The sequence below is a fragment of the Sorex fumeus genome, unplaced genomic scaffold, assembly GCF_029834395.1.
Source record: "Sorex fumeus unplaced genomic scaffold, SorFum_2.1 ptg000042l, whole genome shotgun sequence".
Classification (NCBI taxonomy): domain Eukaryota; kingdom Metazoa; phylum Chordata; class Mammalia; order Eulipotyphla; family Soricidae; genus Sorex; species Sorex fumeus.
In genome coordinates, this window is record NW_026606099.1 from 5,022,835 (window position 1) to 5,045,040 (window position 22,206).

Consider the following 22,206-nt stretch of genomic DNA (forward strand, 5'->3'; position numbering starts at 1 on the left):
TTTTTATCTTTCATTTATTTATTGATTGGGTCACACCCGGCGTTGCACAGGGGTTATTCTTGGTTCATGCACTCAGGAATTACTCCTGGCAGTGCTTGGGGGACCATATGGGATGCTGGGAATCAAACCCGGGTCAGCCGTGTGCAAGACAAACACCCTACCCGCTGTGCTATCGCTCCAGCCCCCTTATTTTTATCTTTTAATAGTTAAAAGATGAAGATTTTGAGTATGTTTCTTTTTACTTCGCAGGTTGTTGTGAAGAGTAAATAAAATGTGTGTGAAATTACCTAGTAAGCTTTCCTAGCACATATTGGCTATCAAAGAGAAATTGAATCTGAATGTAAGTTGGTTCTTTATTATTGTTTTTAAGTTATTATTGTTATTAGTTTCATGCTGAAATAAGAGAGTTTAATTCAGGTGCTAGTGAACTAAGAAGATGGTGGACTTATTATCCCCTTATACTTTCAGGCTGGGGTGAGAGGTTTAGGCTAGAAAAGTGAGTAGAAAATTGTGGGAAGTGGGTGACTGGTTACAAGGAGGCTGCTTCTTTTCAGAATCTTTTGTCTCCCCGCTTTCCACTTACGACTGGCCCTGCAGCCAGAGGCAATGGAGGGTCCCCTCTTTGCTGCTTTCTTTTCTTTTCTCCTGGAGCTCACCAAAGTGTGGGTGGTGGTGGGGAGGTGAGTATCAGGAAGATCCGGACTGGTAAAAGAATTCAGTTCCAGTTTGCACTTGTGTTTTAGCTCTTGTCTTTTCAGTTGTGGACAGTTAATTTCTGGAGAAGACAGACAATAAAATAAACGTTTCATTTAGGAAATATGAGAAGAGAAATGGAGTATGTCTTTAAGGTTATTTGATTCTCTTTCTGCTTTTCCTTTTTTTTTTTTTGTTCCATATTAACCCTGTTTTAGGCTTCATCAGTGAATTGCCCCTTTTCCTCCCCCCAGAGAAGCTTACAGTTCTCTTATGAGCACTCCTAATCCCCTGAGTTTATCTTTAACCTTTTCTTTGTGTTTTATCTCTCATTGTCACAGTTCCCCAAGTTTGGGTTGGTTACTTATAAGTCAAACTTTCCAGTAACTCTGGACTTTGTATTTGTAGTGAATTGCTTCCTTTTCCATTTCCCCGATAGCCTTTTCATATTTTACTATAGAGCAGTGTTCTTTGCTTAAAAAACAGAAGGATCATTAATGCTATGCTCCTAATATTTGGGAGTTGATTGAAATATATCTACTGATATATATATATCTCTGAAATATATCTACTCCTGGACAGCTGTCATAATTACATAATTACTCAGGCTTTGGTTGCAGTAGATCCTAACACCCCAATAAGGGAGGGTCCCACCACGGCACCTGAATGGACCCTGGGTGAACTGCAAAACTACCCCAGCATTGAAATGGAACAACCTTGAGAGCATAAAAGCATGGTCTTGATGCAAGAGAAGGACCTCCATGGGTAAGGATAAGCTGTAACTGTCTGAGGACCTAGTCTGGGGTTTACGGTAAAGCCCAGCAGAACTGCCCTCAGAGCCCAGAGACCTAAATTTTGGAATCGATATCTCTTACTGTGTTTATCCAAATAACTGCAAATATTAATAAGAAATAAACTCAATTGTTTAATGTTTACTCTAGCTAGGGGAAGAGAAAAGCAATATCATGCTTGTTGCCTCTGGGTGATCTCTCTGTATAGTCCCTGGGAGACAGTGTCTCCTTGAGTTAATCCCCCAAAAGAATTGCCTCCTTCAAAAAACTTCACCTCTGTAAATGTTGTTTTATTTTATTTTGGTTTTTGGGTCACACCTGGAGATGCTCAGGGGTTACCTGGCTCTGCACCCAGGAATTATTACCCCTGTCGGTGCTCAGGGGACCATAGGACCATATGGGATGCTGGGAATCGAACCTGGGTCGGCCGCATGCAAGGCAAACGCCCTACCTGCTGTGCTATCACTCCAGCCCCCGACCTCTGTAAATGTTGAATCACACCTACATGCAGTTCTATGCCTTGAGCCCCCTCAGGTGTTCTATATGTATGCTAACAGCTCTGCATTAAACGGGCCATTTTGACCATTAGTCTTGTGGTTCCCTGTCTCTTTGATTCTCTGCTGGGGAGGAGGCTCTTGGCCACCGAATGCATGTGTTGTGCACCCATATTTTAAACTCACAGATTTTTTAAAAAAATTATTTTATTGGTCACACCCACCAACTGGCCCCCTGGCGCCGTGTAATCCCATCAACGGCCAAGACTCTGAGACTATAAAAACCAGCTCCCGGAGGAGAAGAGCGCAGTCTCCTGCCCCCGCGCCTGGCTATTCCTTGCTGGAGCCCCTTGGAGGGGAGCGGGTTGAGCTTTCCTCCCTGCCCTGGCCAGGGCCCCGGCAGCCGAAGACCTCCAGGACCAGCCACCACCATGCTGAGACCACTCTCCGCACACCTGAAGGTACCGGCAGAGGGACAAAGCCACGTGGGTTCCGGGGCCGAGATCTCCAAGCCTACTCGGATTGGAGTTGAGCATCCTCCACCCAGATCCTCCAAATTCCAGTAGGCGGGGGTCACACCCACCAACTGGCCCCCTGGCGCTGTGTAATCCCATCAACGGCCAAGACTCTGAGACTATAAAAACCAGCTCCCGGAGGAGAAGAGCGCAGTCTCCTGCCCCCGCGCTTGGCTATTCCTCGCTGGAGCCCCTTGGAGGGAAGCGGGTTGAGCTTTCCTCCCCGCCCTGGCCAGGGCCCCGGCAGCCAAAGACCTCCAGGACCAGCCACCACCATGCTGAGACCACTCTCCGCACACCTGAAGGTACCGGCAGAGGGACAAAGCCACGTGGGTTCCGGGGCCGAGATCTCCAAGCCTACTCGATTGGAGTCGAGTATCCTCCACCCAGATCCTCCAAATTCCAGTAGGCAGGGGTCACACCCACCACCTGGCCCCCTGGCGCCGTGTAATCCCATCAACGGCCAAGACTCTGAGACTATAAAAACCAGCTCCCGGAGCCGCGCGGCCGCGAATGCGACCTCTTATTATGACATCTCATTCCTACTTTGACAAACTGGCAGGCTACCGAATGTAGCCTGCCCACACGGCAGAGTCTGGCAAACTCCCCGTGGCGCACCCAATATGCCAAATACCAGTAACAATGATGGGTCTCATTCTCCTAAAGAGCCTTGAATATAACCTCAGGGCCAGGATGAAGGAGACCTTACTGGGGCCTGCTCGAGGCAATTGACGAATAATAGGATGATCTGTGATCTGATTTTATTGGGGGCTGGAGCAATAGCACAGCGGGTAGGGCATTAGCCTTGCACGTGGCCGACCCAGGTTCGATTCTCAGCATCCCATATGGTCCCCCGAACACTGCCAGGAGTGATTCCTGAGTGCAAAGCCAGGAGTAACCCCTGAGCATCGCTGGGCGTGACCCAAAAAGCAAAAAAAAAAATTATTTTATTAAATCACCATAAGATTGTTACAAAGCTTTCATATTTGAGTTTCAGTCCTACAATGATTGAACACCCATTTTCCACCACCAATGTCCCCATTATCCCCCTGCCCACATCCCACCCCTCCCCCTGCCTCCATGGCAGACAATTTCCCCCATACTCTCTCTCTACTATTAGGCATTCTGGTTTGAAATACAGATACTAAGAGCACGTTTGGTCCTTCCTCTACTTTTAGCACACATCTCCCATCCGGAACTATCCCTCCAACCATCATTGACTTAGTGATTCCTTTCCTATTCCAGCTGCCTTCTCCCCCAGCTCATGAGGCAGGCTGCCAACCACGGAGCAATCTTCCTTGCCCTGTCTCTACTGTCCTCGGGTGTCAGTCTCAAATTATGTTATTTTATATTCCACAAATAAGTGTAGTCATTCTATGTCCCTCTGTTTCTGACTCATTTCACTTACCATGATACTCTCTATGTCCATCCACTTATATGCAGATTCCACGATTTCATCTCTTCTGACAGCTGCATAGTATTCCATTGTGTAGATGTACCAGAGTTTATTTAACCAGTTGTCTCTTCTTAGGTACCTGGGTGGGTTTCCAGATTCTGGCTATTGTGAATAGTGCTTCAGTAAACATACAAGTGCAGATATCATTTTTACTGTTTTTTTTTTTTTTTTTGCTTCTCTGGGATATATTCCCAGGAGTGGTATTGCTGGGTCATATGAAACTCAATTTCTAGTTTTTGGAGGAATGTCCATATTGTTTTCCAAAAAGGCTGGACCAGTCTGCATTCCTACCAACAATGAACGAGAGTCACTTTCTAAACTCACAGGTTTTTACTTCTGCAAATATTTCCCTTTCCTTTAATATGGTTCTCCCCATCCCTGCACTGTTAGCAGTTGAACCAGGGACTCTCTCCTGCAGTGCGAGTACCTTGCTCCTGAGCCACCCCCTATGTTCTATTTGATTTCTTCCCTCTTTTAAAAAAAAAAAATCCTGGGGCCTGAGTAATAGTACAGTGGGTAGGGTATTTGCCTTGCATGTGACTTACCCGGGTTCTGTCCCCAGCATTCCATATGGTCCCCTGAGCACTGCCAGGAGTAATTCCTGGATGCAGAGCCAGGAGTAATCCCTGAGCATCGCTGGACGTGACCAAAAAAAGCAGAACAAACAAACAAAAAAACCCCTAATTTGGAAGTAAAAGCCTTTGTTTGGTCTTGGTAGAATTCTAACTAATACCCTGTATTTTCTCATTCCTTTATTGTCAAACTTTGCACTTGAATAGTTAAGGTTTTGGTCTTCTGCTTCCATGTTAAACCCTACATTGAATACACCATAGTTTTCTTCCTGAATCTGAAATGGCATACTCCTGAATATTATAACAAGTGAAATGAAACTTTAAAGTCCTATCACTAAAAACTTTGTAAGTTTTCATTCCATGAGTTTAAAGAAGTCTAGTGAGAATCTGTTGTACCTCAAAACTATTGTACTTCAATTTAGGTACACTCTTAGCACATACGTAATGTGATTTGTTTTTCTGCAAAACCCATGGTTTGTATCAGATTCCAGAAAGAGATTATAAATACCATATTTTAGAGAAAGTTTTAATACTTTTTCCTCTTCTCTTTTACTGTTGCTGTAGTGATGATAGGGCTTGTACACACGATTCTGGTGCTAGCAGCACTTTGATTGTGGCACTTTCTGGAGTGCATCAAATTGATGCTGGAAATCACAAAGGGCAGTGCCTACTGGCTCACACTGTACCCCCTTTGAGCCCTGCCCCCCAAACCATACTTACTCTTTTTTTTTTTTGGGCCACATCCAGCAGTGCTCAGGGCTTACTACTGACTTTGTGTTCAGGGATCACTCCTGGCAGAGCTCAGGGATTATGTATGGTCAAGGTCTGGTCACGGTCCTCCCGTTGTTCATCAGTTTGCTCGAGTGGGCCCAGTAACATCTCCCTTTTGAGACTTGTTACTATGTTTGGCATATCGATTATGTCACGGGGAGCTTGCCAGGCTTTGCTGTGGGGGTGATACTCTTGTACCTTGCTGGGCTCTCCGAGAGGAGCGGAGGAATCAAACCCAGCTCGGCCGGCTGACTGCTGTGCTATCAGCGGTATGTGTTATGTATGGTATCAGATCGAACTAATTGTGTGCAAACAAGCTCCCTACCCACTGCACTGTTATTTCTGACCCCCGCTTAATATTTGAAAAAGAAAAAAAAAAGTCCTTGGTACCCAGAAGATAGCCCAGGGCTAGGACACCGAATTTTGCATGTGGGAGGCCTGAGTGGTCTCTCTGGCACTGTGGGGTCTCCTGGGCATCGACAGGTTTTTGACAGGTTTGACTTACCAACACTCCCAGCATCACACCGGTATCGCCCTAAGCATTTCCAGGTGTTGCCCAAACTCAGAAGCCAAAAAGACCAAAAAACCCCCTCGTATTTGTGCTTTCCTTCCCTAATTCATTATTTCTAGGGGTTTCATAATGTGTCCTCCTAGAAAGCAAGCAGTTCCTTTTTTCATGCTTTCTTTCTTCCTTGCTTGTTTGCTTTCTTGCTTTTGGGCCACACCCAGCTATGCTCAGGTTATTCCTGGCTCTGCACTAAGGAATTACTTCTGGCAGTGCCCAGGGGACCATATTCTGGGATCCTGGAGATTGAACCTGGATCAGCCACGTGCAAGACAAAAGCCCTACCTGCTGTAATATTGCTCCCTATGTTTTCTTTCCTTTTTTTTTTTTAAACGGCATTAAAAGTTGTAAACATTGGACTGGCGAGTGAAGCTGGATTGTGGTCCCTTTAGCACCAGCAGGTTTGGCTCCACGCCCTTGAGTACTACCCATTGTGGCCTCCCCTGAGAAAAAAAATTAATGGTATACACAGTGCTGGAAAGTGGAGAGAGAGAGAGAGAGAGAAAGAGAGAGAGAGAGAGAGATACAGAGAAACAGGGAGAAAGACAGAACGAGGGGGGGGAGGGGGGAGGAGAAAAGTGAGGCATGGGGTGGGGAGTGGTGGGAGGGAACCAGGGGATATTGGTTCTGGGAAATGGACACTGGTGCAGGGATGGGTGTTGGAATACTTTATGACTAAAATCCAATTATGAGCAGCTTTGTAAGGGTATATCTCAGTGATTCAGTTAAAAAGTTTTAAAAATTATGGTATAATAAACATACAGTAAAATTGACCACTTATACCATTAAAAGGTGTGCAGATCAGTGACATTAAATTTATTCGCATTATTATGCAGTCATCACCCAATTTGTTTTCAGAATTTTTTATGCTCCCAAACCAAAACTTTCTTCACCTCTATTCACAGATCGTGATGATGACCATTCTCCTTTGTCTTGGGAATTTGCTCACTCTGAATACCTCATGTTAGTAGTACCGTAGATTACCTTTTTTTGTGACTATCTTATTTTACTTAGCATAAATACTTTCAAGTTTCACTCGTGTTTTGACATACACCACAGTTCCTTCTTTTGTTTTTATGGCTGATTTGTTTTTATGTTCATGATTTTCTGTCACAAGTGTTAGTACATTTGCTAATTTATTTTTTTTTCTTTTTGGCTTTTCGGTCACACTCCGCAATGCTCAAGGGTTATTCCTGGACCTTCACTCAGGAATCACTCCTGTTAGTGGTTGGGGGACCAAATGGGATGCTAGGGATTGAACCCAGTTGGTGGAGTGCAAGGCAAACATCCTGCTCGCTATACTGTCACTCTGCCCCCAATTTAATCTTTTTTATAATTGTTTTTTGTTTTTAGGTCACATCTGTTGATGCTGGGAGCCACTCCCAGCTCACTGCTTGGAGGTTGCTTCCATTGGTCCTGGGAGACCACGTGGTGTCAGGGATCAAATCTCTGTATGCATAGCATGTGTTCAGCCCTTTGCGCTGTCTCCTGGCCCATTTAGTCATTTTCTAAGTTTTGAAATCACTTTATTTTTAATATGCATGGACTCTCCTTTTATGAATTAGAAGCTGTGAACAAAGTTGCTCTTAATAGAGAGAAGAGAGGTTCCTGCCATAGAGGCAGGTGGGGGTGGGGGTGGGGGTGGGGGTTGCTTGGAGGGGTGGGAGGGAAACTGGGGACATTGGAGCCGGGAAATTGCACTGGTGGAGGGATGGGTGTTGGAACACTATATGACTGAAGCCCACTCATGAACAGCTTTGTAATGCTCTGTCTCACGGTTATTCAGTTAAAAAGGGGGAAAAATATAGTAGCAGATGATTAAAATTAAACATTAACTCTACTATAACCATTTTACAAAATGCTAAAATTCTAAACCAATTTTTTTTTAAGTTGCTCTTAATTGCCTTGTTTTGTTTTTGCCTAACGGCTGCCTCCATTCCCCTGGGCCGCTCGCACATGTGTGCTTTGGGGAGAGGGGAGGAATGGAGTTTATATATATGCATATGAATGGTGTGAGTGGGGATGAAGTGATCGGTATTATTGAAAATAATTAGTGAAGAACTTACACAGCTGAGGATAATTTGGCGCGACTGGGTTTGGGTTTGGGTTCTGAGCCTGTGGTGAACTGGGAAGAGACAGACAGGCCTGTATTTCTGCTCCTTTTTTGGCCTCCTCTACTCCCACCCTCACAGTTGTGATTGATGACTAACGTTAAGCAAGTGTGGGTCCCTGAGTCTTTTAATAGCAGTCAAGAGGAGTTGTTGTATCATGTGTTTTCTGCGTTTTCACTTAGAATGCATCTCAAATTTCTAGAAATTCTGCTTTGCTCCAATTTCCGGTTGTCTTGTTTTGGTGTGAGATGATGCTTTTTACCCCCTTCCTTCCCTCTGTTGATGATGATGTTGTGAGGACCAGGGGTCTCACACATACACTTGGTTTTGTGGCTTGTACACTTTAGTGTGGTGCTCATAGGTATTCATGGGAGGGGGATGACGGGGCGGTGGTGGTGGCTGGCAGCTCACACTTAGTACAGTCCAGGGAGGTAGCTCAGAAGTGTTGGATGCTTTGAATATAGTAGACTGTAATTTCCATCCCTGGCACTCAGAGTCCCCCTGGTACCACCGGATATGCCCCTTGATTGTCCCCAGCTCCACCAGGTATGGTACTGGTTCCCCCCCAGCATTGAACCATCAGGCCTCCACAGGGCTTAGTGTCTTCAGGAGCAGCCCCCTGGGCTCCAAGGGCTGCTGGGGAGGCTCCTACTGAGGAAAGCAAACAACCCATTTAACAACTCTGCAAAGAAGATGCTCGTATTTTTTGCATTTTACAGATGAGAAAACTGAGGAGTAAAAAAAGTAATTTAGGAGCTAGAGCGGTGGTACAAAGGATAAGACACTTTGAACATGAACTGCCAAGTCACCTAGGTACAACTATGCTGTGAGCATAAGCCGCATCACATCCTCTGGCCCTTCTGCCAGAATATAAATTGGCCGAGAATCGCCTGTGGTAAGGGGCACAGACATCATGAGCACCACTTGGTGGTCCTGGACTCCTAAAAAAATGGAATAGTCGTGTGGTTGGGCAAAATATCCATGAATTTTTTATCTTGCAAAATTGAAACTATACCTATTAAATAAACCACAGGGTGCCATTAATTCTCTATTCCCTGGCAACCAGCCACTATTATTTTCTTGGCATAAAGAACTGCTTTTTTGGTCTTGGAGCCATACCCAGTGGTGCTCAGATGTTTTTTCTGGCTCTGCTCTCAGAAATTACTCCTGGCAGTGTTTGGTGGACCATATGTGGTACCAGATATCAAACCCTGGTCAGTCGCATGTAAGGAAGCCCCCTACCCACTATATTATTGCTCCAGCCCCTGGGTACTCTTGATGGTTGAGGTGGCAGTAAGTTTGTATGTTGATGCTACAAACAGAAGACAGTATTGTCACCATATTACCTAAACTACAGTAAAATTTTTTCTAAGAGATTCTGTGTTAGGCAAGAATGGGAGCAATTCTTGATGGAGATGGTGAGAAGTAGTCTAGTTTTTGTTTTTTTTTAATTGAAACATCATGAGATACAGTCACAAGGTTGTTCATGACTGGGTTTCAGTTATACAATGTTCCATACCCATCCCTTCACCAGTGTATATTTCCCACCACCAGTGTCCCCAGTTTCCTTCCTGTCCAACCCCTCACCTGCCCCCAGCCCCAGCCCCAGTCCCAGCCTGCCTCTGTGGCAGCACTTTTCCTCTCTCTTTCTTCCCCCTTTCTTCTCTCCCCACCCCCACATACACACACACACTCCCTCCCCCCCCCACACACACTTTCTTACTGGGCATTATGGTTTGCAATATACTGAGAGGTTGTTATGTCTATCCCTTTACCTACTTTGAGCACTCAGTTCTTGTCCAAGTGATCGTTTCCAACTATCACTGTTATACTGGTCTCTCTCTGTCCTAACTGCACTCTCCCAGCCCTTCCATTTGTGGCAAGCTTTCATCTGTGGTCCATTCTTCTGGCCCTTGTTTTTACTGTCCTTGGGTATTGGTCTCATTACACTATTTTTTTATATCCTACAGATGAGTACAATCATTCTATGTCTGTCTTTCTCCTTTTGACTGGTTTCACTCAGCATGATACTCTCCATGTCCATCCCTTTAAATGCGAATTTCATGACTCAGTTTTTCCTGGTGTCTATGAAGTATTTCACTGTGTACATGTACCATAGTTTATTCAGTCATTCATTTTGGGGCACTCAGGTTGTTTCCAGATTGTGGCTGTTACGCTGCAATGAAAGCAGAAGTTCAGATGGTGTTTCTGCTTTGTGTTTTTAGGCCCCCAGGGTATATTTCCAGGAGTGGTATTGCTGGGTAACATGGAAGCTCAATTTTTAGGTTTTTTTTTCTTTTTTTCTTTTTGGGTCACACCCGGCGATGCTCAAGGGTTACCCCTGGCTCTGTACTCAGGAATCACTCCTGGCAGTGCTCAGGAGACCATATGGGATGCCGGGAATTGAACCCAGGTCAGCCATGTGCAAGGCAATCGCCCTACCCGCTGTGCTATCACTCCACTCCCTCAATTTTTAGTTTTTTTTGAGGAAATTCCTGTTGTTTCCAAAAAGACTCAACCAGTCTTGATTCCCAACAACAGCGAATGAGAGTCCCTTTCTCCCCACATCTGTACCAGCACTGTTTGTTCTTGTTCTAGTAGTTAAGTTCTGAATGTATTTTATTTGTTTTTTGTTTGTTTCTTTTTTAAATTTTATTTCATTTTTATAAAGTTGTTCACAATAATTGATTACATTTAATATTCGAACACCAATCCCATCACCATTACACCTTCCCACCACCATATTTAGAATATTTCCATCCAGAACCCCAAACCCTGCCCCCATTTATTTTGTATTGCTTTTTGTAAAGAATGCACTAAAAATGATCCAAAATAAGTTTTCTTAGAGGTGAGTGAAGATTGCTGTATTTCACATAGGAACCATTCAGCCCTTCTATAAGAGATAAGAAACACGTTGTTAAAGGTTGAGCCTCGTATGTAATGTCCGTATATATGTATATGTATATATGTATGTATATATGTATTTCCCCCTAAGATTGATTGCCTTCTGCTTTAAACCCCATCAGGTGTAGTGTGCTACTCTTGGTATATCAATGGTGTAAAGCATTTTTGGCCGTGTGGTCCAGGAATAGATTCACTCATGGGTGAGGCTCCTCCGAGGGTGTGGAGAGCAGCCTTGAGGGTGGCGGCAATTGAGTTCTGGAGGTTTTTTGGCTGCTGGAGCTGGTTCTGTTGGGGCGGGGAGGGGAACTCACCTGCCCCCCTCTGGGTTACCCCGGCTAAAACAGCCTGGCGCAGGGTCTGGAGGCATCTCTATGGCCTGTTTGTTTTGGTTTGGTTTTGGGCCACATCTGGCTGTGCTCAAGGGTTACTCATGACTTTGCCCTTGGGAATTACTCCTGGTCATATTGTATGCCAGGGATCTGACCCGGGTTGGCCGTGTGCTAGCCGAGTGGCTTACCCACTGCTCCAGCCCCCTGGATGTATTTTAAATGTAGGTCAGATTGGGTTTCTGATGGATTGGAAATTGGGAGTGAACCAATTTAGATTTCTCATTTCAAGGAATTTTTTCTGAGTATTTTTGCAAATGTTTTGCCTATTAAGCTTTCTTGACATGTATTTTCAGCCCCATATTGCTATTCTTAGTAGGTAAGATCATTTTTATTCTCTAATACTGCCTTTTAATTATTTTAATGTGTTTTTTTTTCTTCTGAAGGCTTTCATTCTTTTCTACTTTCATCTGTATTCTGTATTTTGCTATTTCTGACTTTTGGCTCTGTAATGGCAGTTTTATTTTTCAGCTTATTTTAGCTTTACAGTCTGCCTTTTTGTTCTATTTTTATCACTTATTTTCTAGCTTTAAAGAAAATTGAATTCAAACCGTCTTTTTCTGCTCCTTCCCTTCATTGCTGCCATGCCTGGGGATTGCACACACTTATACATTCTGGCTGTGGTGGTGTTTGTACACGTGCTCAGTCTTTATTGTTGGTTTGTTGTGCTCTGCAGAGGCTGCTGTGGTTCTCACATACTTCCCAGTGTGTGTGTGTGTGTGTGTGTGTGTGTGTGTGTGTGTGGAGGGTGTTTCACTCCTGCATGGTGCTTGTGCACAAGTTGCAGTTGTTTGGGGGTAGGGTGGGAAGCATGCTTGAGTTGTGCGGTTTACATTACCTGGTTTGCACAAAAGGTCTCTGCATAGGGGTCCCAGACAGAAGACCTTCAGGGACCATGCTTGATGCATGGATAGCACCGAGAAACAAATTGATAGATTTAACACTTGTAAGGTGAACGAATTTTTTTTTTTTTTTTTTTTTTTTGCTGTAGAACCATCCTCTAAACCTCTGAATTAAAATTCTTGGCTCTGTTTTGGTAGGGAGGATGTTTGGGCCACATCTGGCCATGCTCAGGAGCCACACCTGGCTTGGTGCTGAGGAGTCAGTCTCATAGTGCTAGGGAGACTGTGTGGCTCCAGAGCTCAAACCTGGCTGAAAATGCAAATGAGTATTTTAAGAAGAAACCTGCTTTTGACTTAGGAAGATTGATGTTGTTTTCCAGATTTGAATTCATCTGCTCCCTGGTTTCTTTTCTCCTGTTGTCTCTTTGTATTAATAGGAGATTTGGCAGTTGCTGTGTTATTTTCATTTATCTTCTATCTTTTCCTTGGATAATCTATTTACACCTTTTGCTTGTACTCTAGAGTACAGATGGCATGTTCTTGATATGTTTTCCATCTTATTTGAAATGTATCCCCACCCAATCCCAGTCATTCACTGTGGCCTGCCTCCCTGCCTGCCCACCCTCCCTCCCTCCCACTCTCCCTCCTGGCTCTGGGCTCGGACACCACTCCTGGTGCAGCTTGGGGGACCACATGTGATGACTGAACCCTGACTGAGCCTGCTTCTTTCATCTTCATTTTCTTTAAATTCAGGACAGAAGAACTTGTCACCGAGGACTCTAATCTCTATGACACATTTAAATGACTTTCTTCTAAAATATCATAAAACCATTTTTTTTAAAATCTGAGAGATGGCTTAAAAGGCTGGAGTGCATACTTTTTTTTTTACATGTGGGTCACCCAGGTTTGAGCCCCGCACAAGGACTCCAGCAACTCCAGAAGCAGCTAGTTCCCAAGTACCACCAGCTGTAGCTCACAAACCAGAAACCAAACCCAACCCCCTTTTCTATCAGGTCCATTCGATTCATTGGTAAAGGTTTTGATTATGTGTTCAAGTTTGATTCAGTGGATTGTGGAAGATGGTACACATCAGAATTTCAGAAATCAGAAGACTTTCTTTAGGTTCCATGACGATTTGTGAGACTCTTGCGGGGGGAGGGGGGTGGGAGAGAGGGCGGGAAGGAGCAAGGGAGAGAGGGAGGAAGGCGCTTTCCTAGTTCTATATATTCATACCTTCATTCTTGCTTTTTATTTATTTATTTTTTTGCTTTTTTGGGTCACACTGGAGATGCAGGGGTTACTCCTGGCTTTGCACTCAGGAATTACTTCTGGCGGTGCTTCATATGGGATGTTGGGAATCAAACCTGGACTGGCTGCGTGCAAGGCAAATGCCCTACCCGCTGTGCTATTTTTCCAGCCCTAGAAACTTTTTTTAAAGGTTACCCATTTCCTTTTGTGGGGGGGGGGGGAGGAGAGTGGCGTTGGACCATACCTGGGACTGGTCAGGGGTATTTATGTCTTTGCTGGGTATTCCTGACTTCTAATGATGTTTTGGGTGCATGTGTGGGGCCAGGAATCATATTGGGGTTAGTGCCATGCAAGGCAAATGCCTTAAGCTCTGTTGTAATTCTCTGACCCAATCTCATTTTCATTTGGGTGTTTTATGTTTTTCTAATCAGGTATTTTTAGTATGTTAAGTATAAGAGTTCTGTAATCCTTATCGTGTCTTCCTTGCCCATAAATATTGGTATTTATAATATTTATGTTTTGTGGCTACATTCACTGTGCCCTGGGATCACTGTGAGATAGACCCTTACAAAACTGTTCATGATTAGGTTTCAGTCATACAGTATTCCAGTACTCATCCCTCCACCAGTGTACATTTCCCAGCACCAGTGTTCCCAGTTTCCCTCCTGTCAGCCGCCCAACCCTGGCATGTATTTTTTTTTTAGTTTTTTAAAAATTTAATATGTCCCAAAAAAGCAAAAAAAAAAAATTAATGTGTCTTGGGACTGGAGCAATAGCACAGCGGGTAGGGCGTCTGCCTTGCACGCGGCCGACCCGGGTTCGATTCCCAGCATCCCATACGGTCCCCTGAGCACCACCAGGGGTGATTCCTGAGTGCAGAGCCAGGAGTAATCCCTGTGCTTTGCCGGGTGTGACCCAAAAAGCAAATAAATAAATAAATAAATAAATAAAATTTAATGTATCTTTAAATGTTGTTGGAACATTGTATAACTGAAACCAAATTATGAAAACTTTGTGAAGATCTATCTCACAGTAATTCAATAAAAAAATCTTTTTAAACATTTTAAAAAATAAATGAAAACATAACATTTATATCTTTAAAGTATTTAGATCTTTGCTATCTACAACTTCAAATTTGTTTTTTAAAAATTCCTTTACTGGGGGACCTGAGTGATGGTACAGCAAGCGTTTGCCTTCCATGCAGCTGACCTGGGTTCAGTCCTTCTGCAGTTCCCCAAGCACTACCAGGAGCAGTTCCTGAGTGCAGAGCCAGAGGTAACCTCTGAGCATTGCTATGACTCAAAAAGCAAAAATAAATAATAAATTCCTTTATTTTCTTTCCCACCCCTGTGACATCTCCCTCACCCCGTCCTCACACTCTCCAGGCCAGTTTATTTGCAGCTTTATTTTTGGAAAACACCAAAGGTTAGATACAGAACATTCTAGAGAAAGAGAAAGGACTCTTGATGTGGATAGGAAGAACAAGTGGTAAAATAACACTTTGGGAATGATAAGAACTAATATTATAGTTTGAGGAGCGGGGTGGTGGGTGACGATGGTATTTGAGACATTTTAAAAAAGACTAAGAAAACATGCTTTTACCGATGCTGGCGTGGATGTGGCGAGAAAGGGACACTCCTTCACTGTTGGTGGGAATGTCCACTGGTTCAGCCCTTCTGGAAAACAGTATGGACGATTCTCAAAAAATTAGAAATTGAGCTCCCATTTGACCCAGCAATACCACTCCTGGGAATATATCCCAGAGAGGCAAAAATGTATAGTCGAAGTGACATCTGCACTTGTTTGTTCATTGCAGCACTCTTTACAATAGCCAGAAACTGGAAGAAACCTGAATGCCCAAGAACAGATGACTGGTTAAAGAAACTTTGGTACATCTACACAATGGAGTACTATGTAGCTCTTAGAAAAGATGAAGTCATGAACTTTACATACAAGTGGTACAATATGGAAAGTATCATGCTAAGCGAAATGAGTCAGAAAGAGAGGGATAGACATAGAAAGATTGCATTCATCTGGGGGATATAAAGTAACAAAGTATGAGATTAATACCCAAGAATAGCTGAGATCAGCACCAGGAGGATTACTCCATAACTTAGAGGCCAGCCGGGTATCCTAGAGGAAAGGGCAGTTCAGATAGAGAAGGGAGCACCAAATAAAGGATGTTTGGAGGATCCTCCCAGGAGGGGAGATGCATGTCGAAAGTAGACTATGGACTGAACATGTTTGCCACTCAATGCCTCTTTTGCAGACCACAACACCCAAAAGGAGAGAGAGAACACAGGGGATTGCCCTGCCACAGAGACAGGGGGGATGGGGGATGGGGGTGGGAGGGATATTATCCATGGTGGTGGAAAATGGGCACTGGTGGAGGGATGGGTATCTGATCATTGTATAATTGAAACCAAAGCACAAAAAATTGTAAATCTACAACTTTAAAAAAAATAAAATAAAATAAAGGGAAAAAAAAAAGAAAACATGCTTTTTGAATTAAGATGGTTTGATTCTTGATTAAGATTTCTTTTTTTTTTTTTGCTTTTTGGGTCACACCTGGCAATGCACAGGGGTCATTCCTGGCCCTGCGCTCAGGAATTACCCCTGGCAGTGTTCAGGGGACCATATGGGATGCTGGGAATCGAACCCGGGTCGGCCGCGTGCAAGGCAAACGCCCTACCTGCTGTGCTATCGCTCCAGCCCCTGATTAAGATTTCTTAAAGTATTTCTTTGCAGCTCAGTCTTTCTAGCGAATGCTTATCTTTTAATAACTAATTTCACCTTGGAGAAAAGAAAACCCAACAAAATAAAAGTGTGGTTGCATTTTGGAATAGCTATTGGATAACTGTGAATGTTTTTTCCTCTAGAATATTCCTGGGAAAAGGGACACAGAAGTCGGCAATGCTGTGCCCTAACTAGAGAGTGAAGGATATCACCAACTCCGAGAAGAATTTCAAAGAGCCAGGACTTTGTTTTTATCACTTCCGACTTCAAACTAATGTTGTCTGCTTGAAACCTGAGATAACTACAGTCAGAGCCCAGACTGCAAAAGGACACTTTTCTTCTGTGTAGTTTGAAATTAAAGAAACTGCAATGTCTAGGAGACAAAACCAGAAAGGTAAGATGACATGTGAGCATACCTTGTTAAAAGCATAGTTAAGGAATAATGAGGGCGTTTTCCAGTATCTATAACTAAGATGGACTCTCTTAATGTGTTTTGACTTTTCCTCACCCAGTGAAGTAGTACTAGTAGTTTTTGTTTTGTTTTTGTTTCCCCCTGTGTGTGCCCAGGGTTTTCTCCTGACGCTGCTCTCAGGAATCACTCCTGGCGGGCTGGGGGGACCATATGGGATGCTTGGGATGCTAGGGATCGAACTGCATGCACTATCCACTGCACTCTCTCTGGCCCCTATATGCTAGTTGTTATAACAACTTTTTGTCGTGGCTACAGTTAATTTAAGAATACAGAATCTTTAAACTTTGTTGCTTATCTGTGAATACTAACTTATAGCTCTGTGTTTTCCTGTCCTGGGATTTGTTTCATAGGAAAGTGTTTTTCTACTCTTAAAACTTTATGAAGTCGAAGTAAAGGGCTGGGGAGATAAGTGAGTGCAGTGGAGCCCATGCTTTGAATGCAGGAGGCCAGGGCTTGAGCTACAGCTCCAGATAGTTCCCGGAGTACCGAGCCAGGAGAAGCCCTTGAGCAGCACATGTCTGTGCCCACCCCTGCCTCCCCTCCCCCCGTCCCTCATTGAAATATACTTGCAGGAAAGCTAAATGTTTCTTGAAAATGCAGTTTCGGGAGAATGAAAATATTGAAGATATGTTAGGGCTGGAGGGCTTGGAAACGAACTATAGAATGCTTTCATTGCCATGAGTTGATGTTTCATTAGAGACAGAAATGAAGCAATATTATGATACTTCTAGTTTTTGATTTCTTCTTTCGTTTTCCTTCTGGGGTTATTACTTAATTCTATTGCCTAAAATAAAATGTAGGGTGGCAGAATCAAGAACTACTAATAATGATCATTATAAGGAGGAGGAGGAGAACAAAGACTTTAAACTTTCCTAGAATAATTACAAAAATTCAGAGGGACAGATTTAACCATAGTGCTAGAATTATTCCACGTAACTGAAATCTATTTGCTACAGAGTGGCTGTAGTTGTATTGCTTTTCCTCTCCTTTAATTTAATTTAAATTTAATGTTCTTTAGTTTAAAACAGAGCTATAAATCCAGGTTTCATGTTAAATGTTAAGGAAATGCTTTTAAACTTAATTGACTAAGCAATTCAAAAACATCATTGTAGGGGCCTGGGAGAGGTATCAAAGGGCTTGAGGACATGCTACGCTTGTGGGAGCCCTGGATTCCATCCTAGAATTGAAGCCTAGTGTCCTGTCTCCGTCACCTCTTCACATGCTAGGTGCAGTCTCCATGCCACAAGTGTTCTCTCTTCACCGCACTACAAAAGTGTGTGTGAGCACTGTGACTAAAACATGCTAGTACCACAGGCAAGTTCGATCCCTGGGAACGACAAGTAGTAGCACTGCACTGTCGCACTGTCCTCCCGTTGTTCATCAATTTGCTCAAGTGGGCACCAGTAACGTCTCCATTGTGAGACTTGTTACTGTTTTTAGCATGTCAAATTCGCCACGGGGAGCTTGCCAGGCTCTGCCGTGTGGGTGGGATTTTCTCCGTAGCTTGCCAGGCTGACGGCAACAAAGGGAAAGGAGAAGGGGAAATAACATAATTGTTTTGTAAGTTAAGTAGATAGACAAGAGAGTGCAGGGGGTCAAGCACTTGCCTTACAGATGCTTTCCCGGTTCAGTCCCCAGCACTCCCTCTGGTACCTTGAGAACGACCAGCTAAGTGTACCCTGAGCACCATCAGGTGTGACACCAAAAACTAAAAAAAAGAAAAAGGAAAATTTAGAAAAACAAAGAAAAGTTAGGCAGATTGTTTCAACCTTTAAAAAATTAGCATCTGTTTCTGTGCTTTGCGAAGAACTGTAGAAATAGTTTCTTACAATTAGTAATTACCATAAATGAATTTAAGTTTTAAACCTTATCACAGGCGTTACATAATGCTAACAAAATTCAATTTAACATAATTTTAATTAATATTTAGATGGGAACAAAAGAAAGTTACTATGTTATTAGCATGGTCTCTGAAGTGTCTATTCATGCAATTGTGTCTGATGTTTAAACCAAAAACATACAAAAATATTTATAAAATTCTATTTTATTTATTTTGTACATCTTTAAAGTTTTATTTGGGATACCAAATACTAACTTTATCAACTTAGTTATAATACATTATAGAGAGAGGTAACTCAGTACTTTTTTTGTTCCGTTTTATGTTATGGGCCACATCTGGGATGCTCAGGGCTTACTCCTAGCTCTTCACTCAGGAATTACTCCTAGAGGTGCTTGGGGGCTATATGGGATGCCAGAATCAAAACCAGGTCAACCACACGTAAGGCAAGCACCCTACCCCAGTGTACTATCTCTCCAGCCCCTCAGTGCTTTCTTAAGCCACTTCCCTTTTCTGGAAGTTTGATATAAACTGATCAATAGAATTTCCTCTGCACTTTTCCCTTAGTGCAGTTTTTTTTTTTTTAAATTTTTATTAGTGAAACACCATGAGGTATAGTTGTAGGCTTACAAATTTTTGTGCTTGGGTCTCAGTTATACAATGGTCGAGTACCCATCCCTCCACCAGTGCCCATTCTCCGCCACCACTGATCCCAGTATCCCTCCCACTCCCCCCTGTGGCAGGGCATTTCATTTTGTTCTCTCTCTCTTTTGGGGTGCTGTGGTTTGCAAAAAAGGCATTGAGTGGCAATCATGTTCTGTCTATAGTCTACTTTCAGCATATATCTTCCATCCTGGGAGGATCCTCCCAACACCCTTTACTGGTGGAGGGATGGGTACTCGACCATTGTATAACTGAAACCCAAGCACAGAAATTTGTAAGTCTACAACTATACCTCATGGTGTTTCACTTAATAAAAATTTAAAAAAAACCACTGCACTAAGGAAAAAGTGCAGAGGAAATTCTATTAATCTCTTTATATCAGATTTTATGACTTCATCTTTTCTGATAGCTACATAGTACTCCATTGTGTAGATGTACCAAAGTTTCTTTAACCAGTCATCTGTTCTCTGGCACTCAGGTTTTTTCCAGATTCTAGCTGTTGTAAACAGTGCTGCATTGAATAAACAAGTGCAGATGTCACTTGGACTATACTTTTTTCCCTCTCTGGGATATATTCCCAGGAGTGGTATTACTGGGTCAAATGGGAGCTCATTTTCTAATTTTTTGAGAATCATCCATACTGTTTTCCAAAAGGGCTAAACCAGTCAGCATTCCCACCAGGAGTGCAGTGTTTTTAAGGTTCGTCAGTGTTCATGAAAGCATCAGTAATTTGTGTCTTTTTACTTTTAAGTAGTGTTGCAGTTATGAGAAATAAAAACCTTTGCCCCTTCTTTGAAGTTTTGGGGCTATATCTGGTAATGCTCAGAGACTACTCCTGTCTCTGTGTCAGAGTAACTCCGATAGTGCTCTGGGTATCATTTGCTAGGCTGGGGTGGAACCATGGTCTGTAGCATGCAAGGCAAACACTTTATCTCCTATACTATTTATATGGTTCCCAAACGTTCCCCACCCCTCCCTAGCCCCCCATATAGGGACCAAGTCCAGTAGTGCTCTGGGGGGGTCAGGGGTCATTCAAAAAGGTACTCAGCCCTGCGCTTGTGGACTTTGCAGGTTCAGTGCTCAGACATGGTGCTTTCTAATGCTGCGACCACCAGGACTATACCTGACAGTGTTCAGGGAGTGTCAAAGCTCTATCCAGCAGTGCTCAGGAACCTTGTGGTTCCAGGGATCAAACTCATGCCCTTGCACATGCTACACACTTTGAGCCCTATCCCCAGTTTCAGGACTCTGCTACTCTCTTCTCTTCATAGCACTTCTGCTACCAGCCTGTGATAATTTCCCAGTTCTCTGCTGCCAGCGAGGCAGTCTCCAATTCAGAGACTGCCTGCCTGAGTTTAGCATCAGATCCCACAGGACCTCCCTGCTTTGTATGTCAGTCACAGGTACAGTATGTTCTCACTTAAAGTTGTTTATAGGTCTTTGGCTTTAAGTGGAACAGTGTATAATGGAAACAGGTGCTTGAATGAATGTTTTCTTTCTGTCTCCTGGGTTTTTATTCTTTCCTTCTTTTTTTTAAATCAAATCGACATCATAGTGAAACCATGTTGAACAAAATGTTAGTATTCAGGAACCTGCTACCTCAGATCACCAGGTTATCCCCACTTTTGTCCAGGTTTGCTACAAATGGTGATTTCTACATCCCCCTCCTCTGTTTCTTTAGTTTGCTGATAGGTTCACAGAACTCAGTGAAACATATTTACAGGTTAATTGTGTAAAAAGATATTACAGGACTGGAGAGAAAGTACAGTGAGTAGGGAGGTTCTTGCTTTGTGTGGGGTCAACCTGAGTTTGTTCCCTGACACCAGATATGGTTTCCCCAAGCCCTGTCAGGGGTAAGCCCAGATGTGATCTAAAAACTGGAAATAAAAAGAAAAAAATGTAAAAGATGCTGATTTAGAAAACAGAATGTTGAAGAGCAGCCAGCTGAAGAATAGAGGATAAAGGATAAAGTCTGGAAGGATTTCTTGCAAGGAGCCCTTGTCCCTATAAAGATGCCACCTTTCCAATACACTCATCCTGAAACTCCATATTCCTTTTTTTTTTTTTTTTGGAGTGACGGGTAAAGCTGGACTATTTCAGTGTTTTTTGCAATATAATATATATTAATTTTTAATTTTTTTTCCCTGGATGACAGCAGAAATATTAGACTTTCGGAAGTCAGCAGTGGTTTCCTGATTGGCTTGCAGGTACCCATAATTATAAGGAGTTAGGTGTATAAAAATGCTGTCAAACCAGCAAGACTGCATTTATGCATCTGTCATTTTCAGGACTGGGCTTATTTTCCCCAAATAGCCTGCCTTCCTGTGTGACAGGCCCAGCTTATTCACCTCAGTAACAGTATCTTTGGCAGTAATACCCAAAATTATATAGAGTGGAAATGATTGATTCTTCGTTACACAAACATTGGCAGGTAAAAGGTGGTTTTTTTTTTTTTTCGGTTACAAAGCTTTCAGGTTTAATTCTCAGTCATACAATGAAACACTCGTACCTTTACCAGTGCCCATTCTCCACCCCCAAAAACCCCAGTATACCCCCATCCCACACCCTCCCCTACCTGTGGGGCAGATGATTTCCATATTTCTCTCTCTCTACTTTGATTACATTCAATATTTTGACACCAGACCCACCATTATTATTTGGGATTTTACCCCAACACTCAGATCTGCCGAAAAGGCAACAGTAGACAATTTGTTTTCTATTGCTGGTTATGAATAACATATGATGACGCGAGCTGCAGTAGTGGCTGCGCGATTTTGAAATTTCGAAATTTTAACAATTAAATCTGGAGGGATTTCTGCCAAAACCTGCTGGGTTCTGAGATTTGTTTCTGAGTCTCTGGGATCATGGCCATTAAGTAGCTTGATTAGGAGCCAGAGAGGCTGTTCGTAGGCGGCGACTCGGGGTCTTGCTGGGGTGGGGAGGAAAGGGCCGGCTCCACCCCCGTCTTGTGAGACCCTACATGTCTCGTCACTGCGGGCCCAATCCTGACTGTCCAATGGCCTCTGGCGGATGGCAGCCACCGAGCTGCCTAGGGGGAGCAGGCGGAGGGACAGCACCCTTTCCCCCCTGGGGTGGCCCAGCGACAGTAACTTACTGTGGGGTCCTGATGCATTTCTGCCAAAAGCCTCT

The 22,206-nt window shown here is 43.4% G+C and overlaps 1 protein-coding gene across 1 annotated transcript in view; it reads left to right on the plus strand.

Moving 5' to 3' along the window:
• The first annotated feature begins 248 nt into the window (after window positions 1-248).
• SPATS2 (spermatogenesis associated serine rich 2) overlaps window positions 249-22,206 on the plus strand; it is a 221,162-nt gene continuing 199,204 nt past the window's right edge. The window contains exons 1-2 of the mRNA XM_056120190.1: window positions 249-340; window positions 16,228-16,478. Of these exons, the coding sequence (XP_055976165.1) occupies window positions 16,454-16,478 (25 nt within the window). The 5' untranslated portion in view covers window positions 249-340; window positions 16,228-16,453. The remainder of the gene's footprint in view (window positions 341-16,227; window positions 16,479-22,206) is intronic.